The 22,960-nt window shown below is 36.9% G+C and overlaps 1 protein-coding gene across 9 annotated transcripts in view; it reads left to right on the top strand.

The window, feature by feature from the left end:
• LOC146002475 (uncharacterized) overlaps positions 1 to 22,960 on the top strand; it is a 101,520-nt gene that overhangs the window by 39,785 nt on the left and 38,775 nt on the right. For 5 of the 9 annotated variants that reach the window (XR_014443717.1, XR_014443718.1, XM_083140346.1 and 2 more), the window contains exons 12-17: positions 5,233 to 5,378; positions 5,679 to 5,750; positions 17,891 to 17,987; positions 18,496 to 18,620; positions 20,935 to 21,145; positions 22,464 to 22,688. Coding sequence is in view for 7 of the 9 variants with exons in the window: in XM_083140346.1 (XP_082996472.1) it covers positions 5,233 to 5,378; positions 5,679 to 5,750; positions 17,891 to 17,987; positions 18,496 to 18,620; positions 20,935 to 21,145; positions 22,464 to 22,688 (876 nt within the window). In the remaining 2 variants the exon portion in view is untranslated. The remainder of the gene's footprint in view (positions 1 to 5,232; positions 5,379 to 5,678; positions 5,751 to 17,890; positions 17,988 to 18,495; positions 18,621 to 20,934; positions 21,146 to 22,463; positions 22,689 to 22,960) is intronic. The other 4 variants (XM_083140348.1, XM_083140352.1, XM_083140347.1 and 1 more) reach the window with 3 other exon arrangements.

Raw genomic sequence — 22,960 nt, forward strand, 5'->3', positions numbered from 1 at the left:
AGTAAGAAAGATAACTTTTCTAGGGGCTTTTACTATTGGTTGGCAATACTAGCAGGTCAGAATTTTGTCACATAAGCACAGACAATATACCAATATTATGAAAAATATAAATTACAATTTTGCTCTGAAATTGTACTTACAATTTTACATTACACCTGGCAACACTAGTAGTGTTCTGTTTGGCTCAGTAAGATAGTTCCTTACATGCAACATTTTTCTGTAATGGATCTTATGGTGAATCAAACAAAGGTAGCCAGGTGTCTCCAGGTCTCACCCATGTAAGGCAAATTGTGATATTTTCATCATCAGATTACCATTTGAGCATTTTTTCTGTGTCTGCAGAAACAATTTTTGGTTTCTAGTGCTACCGGTCAAAATTATATGCATCTAAAATGTCACGTTGATATAAATAATATATTATTATGGTGGATTTTTTGCTGATACTGATCAAAGCAGTGTAGATGCAAGAAGGTAATATATAACACATACTATGTGCCAATAATTACATACGGAGCAGAGACTTGGACAATGACAGAGAGAGAGAAAAGAAAGATGCAGGCGGTGGAGATGAAATTTTTAAGAAGTATATTGGGGAAGACTAGAAGGGATAGAGTAAAGAATAAGGAGATCCGACAGACAGTGGAGGTGTTGAAGCTTCAGGGTGGAATAGATCAGGCACAGATGAGATGGTTCGGACACATGAAGAGGATGAATGCAGAAAGACTGCCAGTAAGAGTTTATAATGCACAAGGAGTGGGAATAAAGCCAAAGGGGAGACCAAGATGTCGGTGGAAAGCGCAGATAGTGGAGAGTGTTAGGAGAAGAGTACAAGGTTGGAACACTGTGGAAAGAGAGGAGTGGTGGAAGACCAGGAAAAAAATGGAGAGGCTTGACTTCTATGCCGACCCAACCAGATGCAGGAAAAACTGCGAAGGATGATAATGATGACTAATGAAAATACCAATACACAACTTTCTGATACCAATAACAAATATTCAGTATAAAACCCCTTACGGCGTGTTAAAGGATCAAATCTAGGTTCTGCCAGCCTAGAGCAACTCGACTCTATGTGAGGTGCCTTTTACATGTAAGGGGACTCGCCTCTGTGAAATAAGGACAACACTAACAACATTCAATATTTAACGCTTCTATTGATTGATCTGGCAGGGTCATGATGTAAGAGAAAAGTATGTTTGTTATCTCTGGTTCTAGATGTGAAGATTGTCTCCACCGGTTCTGGTGTGCAGGCACAGTCCCTGAACTTAAGCTTCGGTGGCGCACCACTCCTCACTGTAAATCTTTGCGTATCAATCGATAATTAATTAGACTTTAAATTGGAGACAACAACTGTTCACACTATAACTGTCGGACTACAACTGGAGGTGAGATCAAATTTACAATGGTTAAAGCCGTTGAGCGAGTTCCATCCTGTCGTTAACCGTACTTTTTGCATAAAGCTGACTTTATTTCATTTCATTTCCTGTCGGTTCCCGTGTCAGTGGAGTTTAAGGATCCACTAAAGGTCGCCGGTGTAATATACTTGTAACAAGTTACTTCCAACGCTTCAGCCGGACCCCTTGGTGAAGTGATTAGACTATCAAGCTATGATGCCAGGGGTCCAGGGTGATACAATTCTATCGATCTGTTACAAAATTACAAATGTTCCTTGAACATGATTGGTTTATCTGATTAACATATGACACCAGATGGCTGCAATGCATTTTGCTTTGAAAAAGAAGTTTCATATTTAGTAGAGCTGAACCGATACCAGTGCTAATGTAGCTGCATCAGAAAGTATCGGTTGGATTTTATTTACCTATATCGACCAATATTTTTCTGGTATTTTGATCACTTGCGAGATTTATGGAGTCTAATTATCCAAAATTCAAAGTTTCCATTGATTTGCTATCAATATTATGTGAGAAAAACTATTTTGTGAGTACTGATGTAGTTTTTTAATATTTCATAGCTCAATTCTTATACAGAATGGGCCATAATTCACGACAGGGTTTGCAACACTGGATAATGACCATGTTAATTATCGGAATATCTAATTTGTTTATCTAGAAAATAGACGTACCGGACAATTTTTTGACCACCGTTCAGTGAGATGTAGCCACAGCACGCACACAGCTATGGTACACCTTGGTGGTCCTTTTCAACCATTTTTGGGCATCAAATCATTTCACGAAATGCAGACATTCATTGGCCTCCATGTTCACCAGATTTGTCAGCAGCACACTTTTTTGGGTTTATGTTGACCAAACCCCAAGACAATCCAGCAGCTCAAGGAGAACATCCGTGCAGAAATCCAAGCCATAAAACTGGCAACATTGACACGTGTAATGATGAATGTTGTGGCAAGAGCTTGTGTGTGCGAAGTCAATAATGGTGGGTATTTACGTGAAATAATTTTCCACACATGGGTGAAAGAAATCACCCACATGTCACTATAAAATACCACTATCATATGCCAAAGGTGTGATCTGTTGAAACCACTTTTGTGACTTTTTGCCCACTCTGTATTAATCAGATTCAGTAAGAGTATGGGTATCAAGTTAAAGTGCTATCAGCTGAACCCTAATATTTAGACATTCACATTACAACACTGGTGTGTGTGGATTGTACATTAACCTTTTGGCGCCCAAGGCCATTTTCACATGTAAGCCTCTCGGTACCGAGCTGAGTTTGAGCAAAATGCAGAGTTTCAATTAAATGAGTAGATCGGAGACTAATTGCCCTAGAGACATGAGTGATATACCGTTGTACGCGGAATGAACCAGAGATTCAGACTATATGAAATTTATGCAAATTTGGAGTACATGTGGCGGGGGCTAACTCAAAATTCCAAAATTTCGGAAAAAAAAATGTGGTTCCCCCACCCTCCCCCAAGAAAAAAGTACATGACAGTGTCGACATGCACATGGAAATGATCGCTGACATGTAAGGAACACAAAAATATTTGCGTTATTATCATATGACCAATGTAACTTGAGTTGTACCCCGAAAAGGAATGGCCACTGATTCAAGCTTCAAAATGCAGCGGTACCTTGAAATGACTTTAGCTCAGAGACTATTTGGCCTGGAGATATGAACGATATACCGTTGTACGCAGAATGAATCACAGATTCAGACGATATATAATTTATGCACATTCGGCGTATATATGGAGGGGGAAAGGGGGGAAATCCCCTGAAAATACTTTTTCTTTTAAAAAATGGGGTTTCCCCCCGCCCCCCCGAAAAAAGGATATGAAAAGTTCAAAATGCACATAGAAATTATCGCTGGAATGTAAGAAACAGAAAAATATTTGCATCATTGTCGTATGACCAATGTAACTTGAGTTGTACCCACAAAAGGAATGGTGGGCATGCCACTGATTCAAGCTTCAAAATGCAGCGGTACCTTGAAATGACTATAGCTCAGAAACTAAATGCCCTAGAGATATGAAAGATATACCGTTGTACGCAGAATGAATCACAGATTCAGACGATATATAATTTATGCACATTCGGCGTACATATGGAGGGGGAAAGGGGGGAAATCCCCTCAAAAATACTTTTCTTAAAAAATGGTGTTTCCCCCCACCCCCGAAAAAATGTCAAAATGCAAAATTTATGCAAATTTGGCGTATATATGGAGGGGGAAGGGAGAAAACCACCAAAAATTATTTTAAAAAATTGTCACCACCCAAAAAATGTCCTCGCACTTGGGCACAAAACGACACCTACGCACAACATTCACGGACGAAAAGCTAGAACGCAGTGAAAAATGAGCGGCGATTCTTGCAGCTGCTTGAAATTCTATTTTTAGACAATGCAGGGTAACCCTTGTCGCAACTTGTGGACACTTGTGCTAAAAAGAAAAGGTTTCCTTCAGCGTGCTTCGAAATTCCATTCTCACAACGCAGATTCAACAACCAGTCTTCCCCCTCCCCCACCCCGCACCCCCTGCATGCATCCTCACGGAAAACTTTCATTTTGACATCGGATACTGATAAACAAGTTTCCTTCGAATGCAGTTAGCAGACGGGAGTGAAAAGCATTGCTTTAGAACAACAAAGCCCATCTTCCTTTATCGGCAAAAATTTGACGTTGAAAAGAGCCGCAAAAGAGAAGTACCTTTTCCCCTCCATTTTCATGAAGACAAAAAAAATGCAAAAAACCATTTCTGTTAAATACATGTGTTAGGAACAATATAAAAAAATAAAATCGAAATTCTAGCCAAAAATAGAAAAGTTATAACGTAAAAACTACGACCTTGACACAGCGTCTCGATCGAGATGCTTGGGCGGCAAAAGGTTAATATTCATAAAAATAACACTGGTTGACATGGGTTTGGATGTCTTGCAAATGACTGTTGTCTGTGAATAATTTCAGTATACTGATTCCAAAAGTGGAATGCATTTTTACCCATCACAGTCTACTTTTTTTCAGAAAACTATATTAACTGTGTCACATTAGCATAAATATTGTATGGACTTTGATTATGCAAGTTTTATTTTCAAAATTCCTTCACAAAATGTCCAAGGGTCTCCCCTATAGCACATTGGTAGGGTCGTCACCTTGTAATCAAGGGGTCCCAGGTTCGATACCTGGTGGAGGCACATAGTGGTTCAGATCCCACTTTAAACTGTAGGTCCAGTCCCTATTAGCCTTACTGTGCATAAAGTGGACTTAAAACACCAAATCAAACAAACAAACAAAATGTCCAAAACTCAAATATCTTGATCATCCCCTATGACATGTAGCTGCGAGTTGATTGAACTTAGTGACGTGGGGAAAAATTCTGACCTAGCAAAATATCCTGACGTGATGGGAAGAAATGGATGTCATTTCCGTGATCAGCATTCAAAATGTTTCCAGAATGAAACAACTGAAATTTCCCTCGTATAAATTTCTTTTGTTGCCTTCAGTAACAAGTGTAATGGCGAATATGACAATTTTAATTGTGAAATTGTGAAAAATCCTGGCATGATGGGGAAAAAATGAATGTCATTTCCGTGATCAGCATTCAAAATACTCCCAGAATCACCTATTGGTTTTAAAAACATCCCAAAAAATTATTCAGAATGTTGACCAGTGTGATTTTACACTAATGTACAGGCTATTTATGGAAATATTGGGTCATTAAATAACATCTGCAATTGTAGCTGTACTGTATTTTCATGCACTGATAGTACCATGTCCTTAATGCATGTTTTTAAATATGATTTTGTAATTTCAAATTTAGAAGTTGCTGGCAAAGTGCACAATGTTGAAGAAATAGAGGCCAAGCTGAGGCAAATGAACATGAATGCTAACAATGGAGGAAGCAACAGGGAACAGGCGGAGTCAGCACAGAAGAAAGGAGACGATCTCTCAGCTTTCAGAAAACTGGTATATATCAACTATTTTCACAATAGTTGTTCCTTACTGTACTTATTCTTCATACCGTGATCATTATCCCCAATTGATAATTACGTAGCTGACGAGAAGTAGCATGTTTGTGTCTATGTAGTACTGGTATCTATTAATTTTAGTTTTTTTTTTTTTTTAGTTTTTTACTTACATAATCTATATGCATGTGTATTTTATTTCCTTGCAAATCTCTTGAAGCTTTATTTTTTCAATGAAAACCTTAACTACTTTTTTATTTTCATTTAATTTATTTAGTTCCCATATTTGTGTTTCTTTCAGCTTGCACAGGTGTCCGATGGGCAGGCCATTCCTGCAGCCAATGGTGTCCTGCAACCTCTTAGTTTACTGCAGGTAATCAGAATTTTCGTGTGGCCAACCTGCCTTTACCTTCTCATTTTAACTGTTAGTTAGTTTTCTTAGGTGCTTCACACAAAACCCAGTGTTTTTTCAAGATTATTAGTGCAACTGTTTGTTGCTGAGTAAGGCCCATTTCGAACTGTGTGAAACTTGAATTTTTATTTTCTCTGGCTGTTTGTCGGTATCTGAAAGTATCTGTTGGAATTGAACGAATTAGCTCTGTTAGCTCGTAACTGGAAGTTTGGTGGTGATAATCTTAACCGCTACTCCTTCTTGCAGTTACCAACCTAACTGGAAGTTGCGAAGCAGCATGGTTACCTCGTTGAGCTATCGAAGTTCCACACTCGACAACTTCACAGTTACATTAAACAAAATATGATTCATTAAAAAGTTCAATTGGTATAGAAGGAGGCTTGCTTTGTTTCGCAGAGCTTACCAATGTCCATGCAAATAGGGAAATTAAGCAGCGTGGTTGCTAGAATTTGTTTGACAAGGTTGTGTTGGAGAATTTGAAAGGATATCCGGTCTACCAGGCACACTCTGATTTGGTGCAGTGGTTAGCACCAGCTTGCGGAGCACATTGCATTTCATAGTCCTGGTCCTTTTTTTAAAATTATTTATGTGTGTTCAAGCATTATTGTTAAATTATCTTACCTCAGAAAAATATTACAGTAAATTATAAATTATTTTTTCTCTTTGTACCTTCATATTTTTGGAAGTTCAGAGAAGAAGGGTACACAAGTTGTATTTTTCTTTCATTCAACAAACCTGCATAGAGGTGGTACAATACTTGCAGTCAAATAACATGTACAATTTCTACATACAAGGGCATGCTGAAAAGTAATGCCTCCTATTTTTTTGTGACCATGTAAAGACATTTTGGATTTTGAGCAACCATGCATTGTACTCTTCAGACTTCCCCCCTTCTCCATTCCAAGTTTCAAACTTCTATATAACTAGGGGTTGGTGAACTAGAGCGAGAAAAATGGCAGCATGTAACCATACTATGTCGGTGCACCTGAATCTGCGTGTGGTCTGACTCCAGAAAATGTTTCCCCCAATTGACATTCGTCAGAGAATGAAGGCTTTTTATGGCAATGAATGTGTAATGTCACTATTGTATGTTGTGCTGTTCATGCTCACAATGAAAACCCCTGCCGAGGAACTCTCAACGTATGTGACAAAGAATTTCTTGAGAGTTCAGCATGTCCTCGTATTAATAGCGTTTACATCGACAGACAGGAATTATATGTTTCGACTTCCGATTTCTTCACGCTTCTTGTAGAAGAGAGTATGTATGCTTGTGCTCTATAACAGCAATTGACATATATGGGATTAACCTTTATTAGAAGAAAGCCAAATCTGTAGTGCTTGCTTTCGTTAAATTTATTCCATAATCATACAGTATGGATACGCAGCCTTTGTTACAATTGTTTCCAATGCAAAAAAGTACATAGTGATTGTAGTTCTACATTTAAACGCCAGGCTGTGTGCCAATCAGTGTTTTGAAAGAGATGGCACGCAGATAGATTCCCTATATTTCCGTGCTTCAGCATTGCCAACACACTATTTTGAAGTACAAAGTTAAGAGTTCCTTACCTGCCGCTTACGTTCAGATAAAAACTCGCTGCTCGTTAAAACTGGTGATTATCTCGAATTGGCAGATAGTTAACAGAAAAATAACTGGAAATTGAGTATCGGTTCAAAGTAATATGGGCTCAACTCTATCTGATACTCTTTATACTTTGCTCAGCACTTCTATGTATCAACTTTCAATATTTAATTTCAGCAATTGGGTTTTGTGTGAACACACCTAATGTTTTAATCCTTAAATCCGTTATCCATTTCCAGGTGTCCTTACCTCCTCCCCTTAGTTTTATGCAGCAGGTGGCTCATGAGATTTTTTAACATACAGCTTCCTACTATCTACAGGGTTTTTAGTGTGTTTCAATTCAGACTTCATAGCCATATATGTTTGCTGCTAAAGCTTGGAATGAGCATTTCGTGGGAGTTCCTTTTATTTGCTTTTTTTTTTTTTTTTTTGCTTCAGTTTACTAACACTGGTTTAATTTTGCAATAGCATTTTTGTAATTTTTTCTTTCACTCGTGCATGAGAATGTTTATTTACTAAGAATGAAAGCACAAATTTGCAATTTTCTATAATTGATCTCGCTCTAGTATAATTTCTTTGCATGGCTGCTGATTTTTTCAATAAATGATCAATTCTGTCCAATTTTCACTGTTTCTATTCGTTAGTGATCCTATTTTTGTTCAGAACCTGATATATATTTCCCCCTTGTGACTCAGATTCAACATCGGATTGTATTTCAGGTAGGAATAAGTGTCACGGTGATCGGCACCCGTTTAAACTTGTGTCCTTTTCTTTTAAGTTGATTTGTTAACGTGGGCTGAAGTTCATACATACCTAACAGATATAGTTCTGTATACCAATATACATGTCTTTGTTGCTAACATTGTTTGATATCAGAATAAATGTAAATACCGGTATTTCTCAGCACCTTGTGTTAAGATAATTGGTAGAAGGATCAATTTGATATTAGTGTATTGGTACAAGTTTTGATAATTTCACCAATTTCTGGAAATTGTACCATATTGCACCATGTAATCGTCGCCACGGCACGTAAGATAACAAAACCATTGAAAGCAGTGCAGAATCTTCGGATGCAGATGATTAAATTTTGTAAGTCCATACTTCGTAACACTGCAATAAATTTTCTCAAGTATAATACTTAGACTTCTTCAATGCACAAATCAACAACTAATGTGTTAACTAATCAACTTTACCTGGAAAATGTCAGAAAGAAATCATGTGTGTCAATTTGAACTATTCAATTTTAACACACATTACTAGTACTCTGTGCATCCTAGTCTTCCACCAAAGACAGTTTACCTAGTAATGAAAAGCATAAGGTCTGCAACAATTACGCGGTGAAATACGGTATTCTGCGTAGGCAACACCAAGAGGTTACAGGGCCGTCCTTGTATTTTTGGTAGAAATAGCAGCCGCCTCGGTGGCTGAATATTTTAAGTGGTCAACTTTTGATGTCACCACAGAAGTTCCTGGTTTCATGTCCCAGAAAGGGTGTTGTTTGTGAGTGTTCCTTCGTCAGTTTCATCATATCATCACTCATCCGTTGCAATTAGCTAAAAGGGTCAAAACTGCTGTGCTAAGTGACAAAAACTCAAATGCAAACAGCAACAGCAATAATAGTAGGGATGGGCCAATATGAAATAATGGCTGATACCGATAAAGTACCGATATAAAATTTAGCAATAGCAATAACCGATATATTACTGATTTGATATAAAATTAAAAATGATTGTTGAAGTTAAATATTTAGACATTTACTTTTTTAGAAATTAGGGCATGAAGATTATTCATAAAAAATACAACAAAATGGCAGAATTTTGCACTAAATTATAAAATATTTATCGATATATCGGTAAAATAATCGGTAATTTTACCGATACACTGATATGCCTATATCGTCCGATACTGATAAGAGTACTGATTAATTAGTCCCATCTCTAAATAATAGTAACAAATCATTGAACACTTTTTATACATAGTAAAAGTTGTGTTACAACTATTTGGTGTGAATGGTCATGATTGAATCATAGGCCCTTTGCTGATTACCCTGGGTAATATTTTAAATACCATTTAAAAACAATTTTTCATTGCTGTTATTTATTTATTATTTGTTTAACATTCTATATTTTGGTCAATTTCTATATTGTAGTTATATTAGCATATAATGTTAAGGAAGTCTTGGATATTTTACTATGTTTTATGTGCGTCTGTGTGGGTTCTGCTGTATATTTGCCATAACAATATGCCTGATTTTTTAAAAATTATTTTAAGTCCACTTTATGAACAGATAGGTTGATTGGGACTGGACCTACTATTTAGTGTGATCCAAACCACTGTGCAATATGCATCCACCAGGAATCAAACCCAAGGCCCTTTCATTACAAGACAACATTACCAATATACCATCAGGGAGGCTCTGTATGATAAAATTGATGAAGGGACACTCACAAACAGCACTCATGGTCAGGCCTGGATCCAAGTCTGGGATCCCTGGTGTCCTAGCTAACTACTCTGCCATGACGTAGCCCACCATAATGATATGCAAATAAACACATAAGCTGAAATATTAACTGTACTGCGAACTATTAATAATTTAATAGTATTTAGTTATGATTTTGCCTTAAAACAGCTATGTAGTAAGAGTAATGATGAAAATAAAAATACATCATCTGGTTCAGAGCATCTATATATTATGTATGAAACTAATATCTATATAAAACATTCATTGTAATAAGTTCACTGTTCATTTTTCCGTGCAGTGTTACATATTTTTAGACAATGTAGATAAACATATTTATTTTCTCCATGAAATACACATCATAAGTTCTGCACACCTGATTCCATATCTTAGAACTGCCCATGGTGTTCTGTCATTTTGGCAATGCTGGTAAAATACTAAAGTTATAATTGATCCACGAAGACTCTGAATGGTTCATTCACCTCCTTAATTATTAATTAATGTACATAACTATGTGACTGCAGTGAGTTTTTACTTACAAAAAGACAATGAATTGTTAAGACATGAATTTTACCAGGGTATATGAATTATATTTTTATAATCATAAAAAATAAAGTGTCACAGTTTTGCACTACGTTGTAGGCAATTTATAGAAATATGAGATTAGTAATACAGGGTGTACACGAAGTGTGTGACACATTTTAACAAAAACTAATGAAGATACAAATTAACTGGTGGCAATAATAGATAAACTCAAAAAGTTTTATGTCTTGTATCAGCACACTTCTATGTGTGCTCCTTTTGTTGCACGAAGACTATAATCAATTTTTTCACATGTTCGGGTCAGCATGCCAACATCCACAGTCTCTATCGCGTTGTTTATTGTGGCTTTCAGTTCATATGTTCATCACTGTTGCCTCATAAAAATTTCTGCCACATATCCCCAAAGAAAAAAAAAATCAATGGTGTTGGGTCATCTCGTGGGACAAGGAATCGGACCACCACGTCATTTTAATCGTCCCGGCAAGCATTCATTCAAAACACGACAAACAATGTTGACGTATCTTACAAAAGTGATGAAAATAAATCCAGAATAAACAAGGCAATATCTACTGTGTATGTCGATATGCTAACCCGAACGTGTAAAAAATCTATTATCGTTTTGACATCCTTCGTGCGACAAAATGAACACACATAGAAGTGTATTGATACAAGACATAAACTGTTTTGAGTTTGTCTATCTGTTGTTGCCACCAGTCTGTTTTTATATTCATTAGTTTCTGATTTATTAATAATTAAAATGTGTCAGACACTTTGTGTACACCCTGTATTACCAAATATCACCCTCTCTTCCACATAATATACCCTGGACTGCATTTTGCAGAGTAACTGAGACTGGTGTGTGGACTGACATCCAGTATAATCCTTCATATATGTTTGTGATTTCATCTGATTCCCATCATTGCAATTAGCAAAAGTGGCAGAGAAGCAACGGAAAACAAGTCAATCCATTACCAGTACATCAATATGCCTATATTGGTTGGCACCAATAGAGTACCAATTAACCTGTACCATCACTACTAAGTATAGTCTTATTATTTTCCTCGGCAATATCCCATAAGAGTTGTAGTCACGGAAATTTGTCACATTCTTTAACAAGTTTTGGACAGCACATCTGTACTATAAAGCACAATAGTACAGTGGACCCTCGATTTTACGTTTTTCAATTGACCAAGGTGACAAAATGTAAAATCTGGATAAATTTTGGACCGTGAAGATTGAATGTATAATACTGGAATATAAAATCAGGCTTCTGCTGTAGTATGTAGAAAACTGTCAGATTTAACATCAAAGCATACTGCTTGCCAAGATGTTGATTGTGCACATCCTCTATCAAGGTTAAATCTTGGCACTGGATATTTACATTTACAAAAAGCTATTCAAATGCATAGTATCTGTCTAAAATATGTTGGACCTACTAGAATGTGACTATTTTCGAAGATTTTTTTTTTCTTTTTCTTTCTTTCTTCCTGTTTGGAGCTCTCCAACACAGGTTCCCAATGTTTCTAAAACTACACGTTTTCTTGTCCATGACACTGGATGTTCCGTGGTCATATATTATAGAGCTTCATAAGTAGACCTTGAATATTGATAGGGGTACCCAATAGTAAACACTACATACAGGGTGAGCATAAAGTCTTTTCCTGATTACAAACTTTTATTGCTAAAGAACTATGCTAGATACAGATATGCGGTTTGTTGGAAATGGTAGCTTAACTCATAATGTTTTGTTATCAGCAGAGCTAGGAATTTTAGGTGCTGCACCTTAAATTTTTTTTGTGTGAAAATGGGTAAAAAAGTGACTCATCCCAAAAATAAGCACGCATTGAACTCTACTCATGGTGTTTCGGTTACATCTTTTTGCACCTTTTTCACAATCTCAGAACTTTTTCCACCTTTTTCACAATCTCGGAACCTTTTTCACCTTTTCGCCCTTTTTGCATTTTTATCATCTTTTTTAATACAACTCACGTGCTGTTTAACCCCACCCACAATCGAGGCACGGCTTCTTGGCACGCGATTCTTGTTTACCGCACAACAATGAATCTGCTTTCTTCAGTTCTTGGATGTTAATGTAGTAAGCGCGCAGACTTTAAACAGTGCCAACAATGACACGTTACAATTGCTAGAAGTTGTGCTCTTTTTGTCCTATGCTGTATTGTTTGCGAATTGTTGTAGGAAAATCTGTTTTGTTTTCGTTTCCTTCTCCCGTCTCAGCGAGCAAGGTAACTGCAGTCTGTGATCGAATGATCGATGCATCGGATTTGCTTGTTCACCATGCCAAAACAAAGTAAATGTTGGGAAACTGCAGGACATTGTTAAACAGTTTAGCGGTGACGGACGGCATTCAGAGTGATGGATCTATTCTGAGGTGTGATGTGTGTGATATTTCTATTGCTGTTGATGACAAACACCAACGCACTCGGGTTGTGCTGCATCTACAAAGTGGGAAGCACGTCAGGAATAAAGAACTACGAGATGGTAAAGGTGGGAAGTGACAGCAATTCATTGGTGAGGCGCTTGCATCTTCGAGTTCCAGAAATACAAATTAATTTTTCAGTGAGAGAGCAAGGACATTTATAGCGTGTTTAATACCTCTTTCGAAACTTAACAATCCTTTCATGAAATCATATGTGCAAAAATATACTGGGAAGTCAGTTCCAGATGAGAGCACCTTAAGGAAATCTTACCTTCAACCTCTTTATGAAGCTAAAATCTCGCAGATCAGGCGAGTAGTAGATGATCATCCAGTCTATTTCAGATAGGCAAAACAAGTACTTTTTGAACATTTTAGTTAGTGTTGCCCACGGGATGAGACGGGACAGGCTTTTAAAATTCGAGACGAGACGAGATTGATCATGTCCCTTTGACAAACGAATATTTTCGAGACGAGACAACATTTCACAGCATTTCCACGAGACGAGACAGGCCAAAGTCTACTAATTAGCCCACACTAATTTTAGTAGCACCTCTCAATGGACATCAAGTGAAACCCATGCTTTTAAAAACTTATTTTCTCGGGAAAACAGATAATGCAAGTGTAATGCAAAGTTTCAATGATGCATGTTTTGTATTGTGGCCGGAGGGCGTAAAATATGATAAGAGTGTGGTTAGTTCTTACAGACCAAGCATCTTACATGTTAGCTGCATTTTCTAATCTGAAGAATATGTATCCTAACTTAAAACATGTGACCTGCATTGTTCATACTTTGCATCGAGTTTGTGAAGCTCTTAAAGATGAATATACATAAGTGAATGAATTTGTTTCTAGCATTAAGAAAATACTCAAAAAGGCTCCTTCTAGAATACAGAAGTACGTAGAAATTACGAAACTACAACTATCACCCTCTACCATCCTCACAAGATGGGGTACATGGTTAAAATCTGCAGTGTTTATTTGCAATCACTTCCATACAATATCGAAATTTTTAGATGCTTTGCCTAGTGATTCCTCTGCTGTAGAAAAAGCCAACAAACTTGCACTTAAACAGGAATTGCAAGATGAACTCTATATTGTACATGGCTTCTCTTTCCTTACTACTGCAATCACAAAACTGGAGGAACAGTGTCCTGAAAAGGAAGCACAGTGGGCTGTTTTGATGGATGTGCAACGAGAGCTCCAAGGTGTCGGGAAAGAGAAGTTAGAACAAAGTTTATCCCAAAACCCTGATGTTCAAGAAGTCGCAACCAACATGGATGTGGATTACCGGTTGAAAACAAAATATGCAACACTTGTGTCTGTTGACGTTGAACGTTCTTTTTCAACTTACAAGTATCTGCTTAGTGACCGCAGATGTAGCCTCACTCAGAAGAACAGAAATTTTGAATGTAATCTATTTTAACAGTTTTCTAGATGACTAATTCTAAGCAAGTAAGAAGAAGCATGTTTTCCTTTATGTCGCTTTCTAATGTATCAGAGAATTTTCTTTGCTTAGTTATATTAAACGATTTAAAACCAGAGAATACTGTATGTGTTTATCCAGATAAGTTGAATCATATATGTGTGCACTGCTCACAATAAATTTTACATCTGAAAATTAGCACCTATTTTAGCACCTTTTTTGCACCTTTATTGGCAAATTTTTGCACCTAAAATTCCTAGCTCTGGTTATCAGTACACTTCGACATGTGCTCCCTTTGTTGCCCTTAGAACGTCTAGGCGACCGTCACCGTCTCTATAGCATCCCCTATTCGTGTCTGAAGAGTTTGCATATCAGGAACTGGTGAACTAAACACTGTGTCCTTAACGTAACCCCATAAAAAAGAAGTCAAGAGGGGTTATGTCAGGCGAACGTGTTGGCCATGATAAGGGAATCAGAATAAGAATCGGACAAAACAAAGAAATGGAAAAACTTGATGTACTTATTGCCGTAGGTTTTATTTGCCTATCTACCATGGAAGTTGAGATATAAATATTCATAATCAGGGAAAGACTTTATGCTCACCCTGTATAATAATAATAATAATAACCCGTGGCTCGATCGCCCATAAAGGGCCTAGGCCGATCTCCCGACTGCAGTCTCCCTCCCACAATCCTACCTAGAGGTGTGGAGATCTTCAACTGGTAATGGGGTAATGTGGGGTCAGCACGTCAAACCCCCAGCCTTTATAGGAGATTTCCGAGACCGGGTTATGCTACACACTCGTAGATCCCCAATTTCCTCACGGTGGTGGGTTGCCACCAGTCCTATACACAGGCCGTGAACCCAAGCGGACAAACCCATACCATCCCGCAGTCTGAGTCCAAAGCACAGTGCCTTGGACCGCATGGCTACAGAGGAGGACGAACACTCCATATACCCAGAGGTTATTGGGAACTAGGGGATGGGTGGTCAACTAGTACTCAATATTTTTGTCAAATTAAAGATTTTATGACATGGAACTTAATGTTGTACACATCTGTTTGAGGAAAGTTTTCACCACTGTTGGTGCATCTATTCCTATATTACCCTTAATGTTGGTACCCGACATCTGGACCTGTGTAATATGTAATCAAACTACGTATTTACTACTTGATATTCTGTAATATTTGTGAAGATTTGAAGCAATTACACTCTTACTTTGTTTTAAGGTATTAATGACTATTTTTTCACCTTTTTTATTATTTATGTGCTATTGGATTGCTAAGGGTTATTTGCAGGTCTGAGCCAATACAATTTTGAACTAATGCCAATACTTTTAGCAATTTTCAATATTGATAGTTGAAAATTGTAACAATTGAAAGTACTTCCGAATATATATAATTTATACAATATTGTTGCAAAATCAAGAAAATTGTGTTTTCTTGCAAAATTGATAATTTGTTATTAAACTCTGCGAAAGTATCTAGCAATTAACTCTTATATACTTACTATTCATTTTTTCGCGAAACTTTTTTCCAGCGATCGATTTTGCGACTCGTGTGGCCCGCCAAACTGATATCATTAGATGCAATGTGTATCTAGCAATGTTTTTGTGTTGTGTGGCATATCACGTTTTATTCGTAACTATAGGTAGTGGTTATAAAAATTACTTCAAATGCATTTTCTGAATAACTTTTACTCTGAGTAGAACTGATTAATTGCTAGATTTTTATTAGCAACATTAATTTGAGCCAGCCCCCAGGGTAGAGTGGTTAGCACATCGTGCTACGATGCCAGGGACCTCAGGTTCGAGTCCTGGCCTGAACATGGATGTTTGTGAGTGCCCATTCATCGATTTCATCATATCATCACTCATCCCCATTTTCGCAAATTATTCAAAAGTAGCACAGAAAGCGAAATAAAACCAAGCAAATCAATCAATTATCAATTTGACGTTTCAATAGTCTGTAACTCACTGGATATTTGCTACTTTTCTTGTGAATACAAATGCAAAATTCACATAAGCTGATTCTGAAGTAGTTCTCTAAATATCCTGTTTCTTTATTTCCAAGTGATTTGACAGCATGATAGTGATCAATTCCAATGGTAATATTTAACATGTTTGCTGCTATCTAAAAAATGCATGTTGTTTCTTGATTCTCATTAGTAGTAGCATAAAAGATACTGTTCTCTACAAAATACAGGGAAGAAACAGGTTAATTCGTACTTTATCAGTTGGCCAATTTAGGCATATAAGTAGAATTTGATAGATTTGAGATTCAACCAGAGCTTTCTCGAGTTTTTGACTGCATTCTTACCTCTGAAGTTTCTTTCATTTATTTGGTCTTCATTATGCATCTTCATCGATGCAGTTAATCTAAATAAGTATAGAATAAGCACAGTTGGATCCAAAACTTTGAAAACCGATTTCTATTGTATTCAGATAATGAAGATATTAAGATGAGATACAGGATTCAAACAACTGATACATTATTTGAGATTTGGATGTTGGATTCAGGATTCTAATTTGAATATCAGATCAAGAATTCAAGATTTGTACACAAAATTCAGGTTTCTAGATTAGGATATTGCATCCAGGATTCTAGATTTGGATATCAAATCAAGGATTCAAAATTTAGACATTGGATCCAGGATTCTAGATTTGAATATTAGATCAATGATTCAAGATGTGGACATTGATCCAGAATTCAAGATTTGTACAGGTTTCTAGATTAGGATATTGTATTCAGGATTCTAGATTTGGATATAAATATATTAATAACTTACGTTTTGCGAGTATCTATGTTGCTCCTGTGATGTTTCGGGACGCAACTGCTCCCTTCCTCAGGCTGTTCACGTTTAGGTTATATATAATTCATAACCACGTCGACCTCTCCATAGGTACAGGATATGGGATTGGTAAAAGGTGTGTGGTTAAAAAACAATAAAAATCTAAAACCCATTACAGGTGCACGTCATAGTACCATGCTGTTTCTCCGATTAGAATCTGCTCCTTGGAATGTTAAAACTTTAAAACTGTTTTACCAATCCCATATCCTGTACCTATGGAGAGGTCGACGTGTTTATGAATTATATATAACGTAAACGTGAACAGCCTGAGGAAGGGAGCAGTTGTGTCCCGAAACGTCGCAGGAGCAACATAGATACTCACAAAACGTAAGTTATTAATATATTTATATTAAATTTGTGAGTAATTCGCAAAACTTTCATCATAGATTTGGATATCAGATATAGTATTCTAGAATTGGATATCAAATTCAGAATTCAAGATTTGGATATCATCTAGCATTACGGATTTGGATAAATTGGATTTAGATTAGAAAATCCTTCCCTAGTAGAAAAGGAATACAAATATGAAATAAAGCATCCGGCCAGCTCCAAAATTACAATATTATATGGATTTGGAGACAGTTAAGTAAAAGTTTTTATAAACATTTGAATACTGCATGTGTTGTGTATGTTCCCATGCTTCGATTTTCATCATTATCCTTACAATTGGAGTGTTAGTGTTAGAATTTGCAATTGATCTGTAACATCATACTGGACTGAGCAGTTACGTTGCTTCTTTCAATTTATATTAATTTTTTATAAATTTACAAAATCCCAAAAGTTCTTCATTAGATACTTTGTTTCTTTGCAGATGTTAAGCAAGCACGATAGTGTCAGCAAAGTGTCGCCCCATCATCAAGGATCAAATGTGACTGCACCTACATCAAACGACCAGGGTGGTTTAGGAGGTAAGTGGCAAAATATCATCAAATGCCAGTGTAAATAAATGTATTTATTCTAGATAAATTTCTGAATAGAACACAGTCACAATTGTACTCGGCATTTTCTTTAGAATTAGCCAGATGTGGCTAGATATTGAAAGCCTTAATCAAAATTACATTCCAGATTTGAAATTATTTCCAAATCAACTAATACTACTACCACCACCAGTACCACCACCACCTCCTCCTCCTCCTCTTCTACTTCTTTTTCTTCTACTACTTTTTTTCACTCTTTGAGTGAGATATCAGTGTTGTTATTAAAAGCTTACAAAGGTAAAATTGTGTTAAGTAAGAAACTATTTCCAAAAGTACAGTGGAAGCACTTTCCAGCAAGAAATGAATTGATACTTATTAATAAAGAAAGAATTAATGTGTTGTTTTGAAATATGTTTGGCTTGGGAAATTATTTTTGTGGTTTTTATCTGAATTGTATTATCTCTACTTGCTGATTTTTATGCATTTGTTCCTTTATCAGGACTACTGAGTGGTTACAGCGCATCACAAGCAGGCCAGAGTAGCCAGGGCCCCGCAGCAAACCAGTCGCAGCCGCAAATGCAAATTCCTCAAGATTTGGTTATGCGGCTCTTGCAAGTTCAACAGGTATGTAAGAATTGGTTTCCCTGTTTTTGGTTGGCCTCATGCAGGCATAATTTTCACCAAATTCTCTTTATTTATGTGGGATGCCAACCACTCTGTTTTCTGCACTATTCCTTCTGTTTTGCACTTAGTCTCACACCATCAAAGCAAGTCTGCCTGCCCAGATTACTGGACAGGGTGAAGCCTTCACACTGCTAAGGTCTGACCATAACAGACCTTTTTTTTTTTCAGCCCTCACATTTACAACCCTGACAGGGTTTCTGTGACAAGACGAAACTTCTTCCGAGTGTCTGAAAGAAGAAAACACACATTGACGAACATCGCAATACAACATACATGTAATAGAGCCAAGGACTATTTTAGGACTTTACACAGAAATAGTGTTCATTACATAGTGTTATTTGTCGTATATCCAGTGCCTCCTTGTGATCAAGGGGTTCAGGTTCAATACCCGGTGGAGGCACATAGCACAGTAGTTCAGATCCCACGTTAAACTGTAGGTCCAGTACCGATTAGCCTTTCTGTGCATAAAGTGAACTTAAAACCACAAATCAATCAAAATTGTCGTTCATTGATTTGCTTTATTTTACTTTGCTTTTTGTGCCACTTTTGGCCAATTTGCGAAGATGGGGATGAGTGATGATATGATGAAATTTATGAATGGGCACTCACAAACATCCATGCCCAGGCCGGTATTCGAACCCGGGACCTCTGTCGTCATAGCACAATGTGCTAACCACTGCTACGGGGCCCGGCCCCAGAAAGTTGAAAGTGAATAAAAGTTTTATGGTGTGTTTTGTACGGTCATTATCAATAGTAAGTCTGCCATATTATTCCACTAAATAATGCCTTTGGAAAAGAAAAGAAAAGCAACATATAATTAATGTATTTTATTTTACATAAGACCTGTGCCTAAAAGTACTTTTGTATATGATGACACAGAACTATCTTATATGGGTCTGACTGTAATATATGTAATTGGTGAAATAATAACGGAGTAAAGTATTAAGTAAATACATGAAAGGAATCAAATTAGAAATTAAATTGAACGGACGTTCAAAATGTTTAAAAATAGCACTATTTTCATAATAGATCATCAAGTATTTTTTACCATTCACCCTCAGAAATATCTCAAACTGACAATGAACGTTCATTGAACTTATTTATGATCGACAGCCAAGAAGTCATTCATTTGCATGGCTGGTTGATAATCCACCACCAGATAGAATTTACACAATATTTACCTAAAAACTTTGGTTACACATATTTACCAAATTCTACCCAAAAGTCACCTTCCCCCTAAATAAAATTCCCTTGGTAATAGACTTTCATGTTCTCACAAAAAAAAAGTTATAATTTGGCACAATTTTTCTTTCACGTGCAAACCTTTTGTAAAGGTGTACTTCAGTCTGTGCAATCAGCCCCTCCGATTTGTGAACAATATACTGGGGAAATCCCCCATCCTACACTGTTGTCATTGCACTACAATTTACCACATCGTGATTTAGTATTAGGATATCGCGTAGTGAAGAACTGTTTACAAGCATCGCCCAAACCATTGATTCTCCCCCAAAACCGTTCCCTGCCTTTTTTTAGCGTGCAGCTTTCTTGCCACTTGAGGAAGAGAAGACATTTGAGGGACTAGCTGCTTGTGGAAGAAAAAGGGATGGTGGAAAAGGGAGGGTTCATGAGGAGCGCAAGCAGTACAGAGGAGGAAACGAATAGCGCGACCAGCTTAGAAACGTACATTGCTCTGCACGTTGTAAAGCTATATACATTCTAAAGAAAATTGTGTAAGATCAGTTTCATTTCTTTTCTATGGAAGAACAGTTGAAGCTTTCTTGTGCTTAGAATGTTGATTTAAGTTATTACATACAATTGGTGGGCAAGTGAATTTTACAAAATTGAGATAAAGAAAACTATGTAATAAATTATGTATTTTTAAAAAGGCTTCGCAATATAATTTCATATTTGATCTTTAACTCAGTAAAATTTAAATGCCACACACTTGACAGTTCGAGCACAGCAGCACAACGCATGAACCTATTTTTTACGTATCGTCACCAGCGGTGATACGGGCTTTTAACTTTCCAAATTGACAGTGAATATTTTTCGAATAATATATCTTATAAAATTCCCAGATATTCCTATAGGTATATCTCAATTCTTATGTCTAAATAAGGGCAGAGGTTTAGTATCTGATCTTGTTGAAACCAATTCTATAATTTTGTATAACCAATTTTGACTGTGATGTACCTGGTTGTTAAATCGTGCTCATCACTTAAATAAATATTATTATTATTATTATCTATTTCAGCAGCAGCAGCAGCAACAACAACAACAGCAGCAGCAGCAGGAAATACTTAACAAGTTGATCGGGCAACAACGTGGAGGTCAGCTTGCACCTGGCACCTATCCCACTTCTCACTGCTTGTCCCCCTTGCCCCCCGAACTGCAGACGATGGTGAACCAAGCTCAACCAAGCAGAGAACTGCTACAGAGGCCAGAGGCTCAGGCAATATTGAGAGGTAAGTATGTCTCCGTTCCATTGTTACGTTGCCTTAAAATGTCTGATGACGTAGGATCTAGTGGGAAAGTTTAATCACATCCCCATTCTATTCTATTTCTGATTACTTTTTCATTTCATGGTATTAGGATTTATCATACTTAGTTTATACAAAAAAAATATTTTTACTTCATAAATAAAAAGCAACATTTAAGAAAAAATTGCATGTATATAATTTTTTATCTTATTTTTGAACATATTTTGATTATAATTGGTGTGGCATGAAGGGTTATGTACCTAGAACATGGGAAAGTTTTCAGAATCACTCCACAAACTTAGTAACTATTGTTACAGAGCTGGCACTTTAAATTGTCCCCTAATCGTAGAATCACCCATATGCATTCCATTGCAGTTGTACCGGATTACAAGAGGTTTGCTTTAAAATATTCAATTACATCAGAATACTGAAATAGTTGTAATTAATCGCACAATACTGGTGCAAAATAAATGTATATTTCAAATATTGTACAATTTCCAAGATAATTTAACTGCAAAAAGCTTCGGGTAGCATTTTTGCAGGGCATGTGAATACCCAGACACTGCAAAACTGTGTACTAGTGGGTTCAAACCAATGCTGATACATGGTCACTGATATCACCTCAGCCCCAATGTTTACACTTTCCCTTATCTCAACTTCTTACTATTGTTTGTTAAAATGAAAAGTTTTCATCCCTATGTATAACAAAGTTGTCCCCAAAATGTTCTGAAATTTTGATCAATGCTGATAAAGTGAGGATGTAATTTGTACCGATACCAATAACTGATATTCTACTAATCCGGGCCCTGGCCGATGGCATAGTGGTAACGCCGTTGTCTTGTAAGCAAGGGGTCCCAGTTTCAATGCCTGGTGGAGGCACATAGTAGTGGTTCAGATCCCACTTTAAACTGTAAGTCCAGTCCTGATTAGCCTTTTGTGCATAAAGTGGACTTGAATCAAGAAATCAAATAAAAATCTGTCGATCCAATATAAAATTTTCAAATTGTCCTTTAAGAACCTGAATTATTCATTGACCTTAATAAATGCGTTACCAGATGACTGCAATGCAAAAGAAGCTGTATGTTTAGACATTTGCGTCTGTAAAAAAAGTATGGCATGGAGATTATATTTTTTTATATCCATAAAAACTATAACAAAATGGCAAAATATTGCACTACATTATATTTACAATATCGGATCAGTAATTTTACTGATACACTGATGAGCCTATATTGCCAGATACCACTAGAGTCAATCTGTCCCATCCCTAATTTTTAGTCATTTTGTGTTCTCCTTTGCACAGGTCTGAGAAGGGGTGAAATCACACAGCAACACCTGATCCAGCAGTTGCAGAATTCCGCAATGCAGCATCGTCACAGGGAAATCCTTATCAATATCCTCAAGCTGCAGATCCAAGGTGGCGTGCAAGTGATGTCTCCAAGGGCTACTTCTCCGCATCCTGACTTTCTTCACAAAATCCTTCTTCAGCAGCAGCAGCAGCTGAGAATTCCTTCGCCCATGAATACGGGTAAGCAGAAATTAGCAAACAAATGCTAGGTACCTTTTTCTGTTAAAGATTTTCATATTTTGGGAAATTAGAGACCCAGTAGTAATAATTACAGAGAAATGTAGTACTCATCTTTGCAGCAAATCTGTTTTTAGTTGTTCTGTTAATTGTAGTTGCCACTGCCACCATCCTCGTTGTAACTACTTGCACTATTCACTATCTTCGTTTGCTTGGGGGTTTATGGAAATTTATTGATTCGATGAAAAAGTGCTTTTGAAACATGGCAGAATCAG

Source organism: Lepisma saccharinum, chromosome 18 (genome assembly GCF_977018435.1).
Source record: "Lepisma saccharinum chromosome 18, izLepSacc3.1, whole genome shotgun sequence".
Taxonomy (NCBI): domain Eukaryota; kingdom Metazoa; phylum Arthropoda; class Insecta; order Zygentoma; family Lepismatidae; genus Lepisma; species Lepisma saccharinum.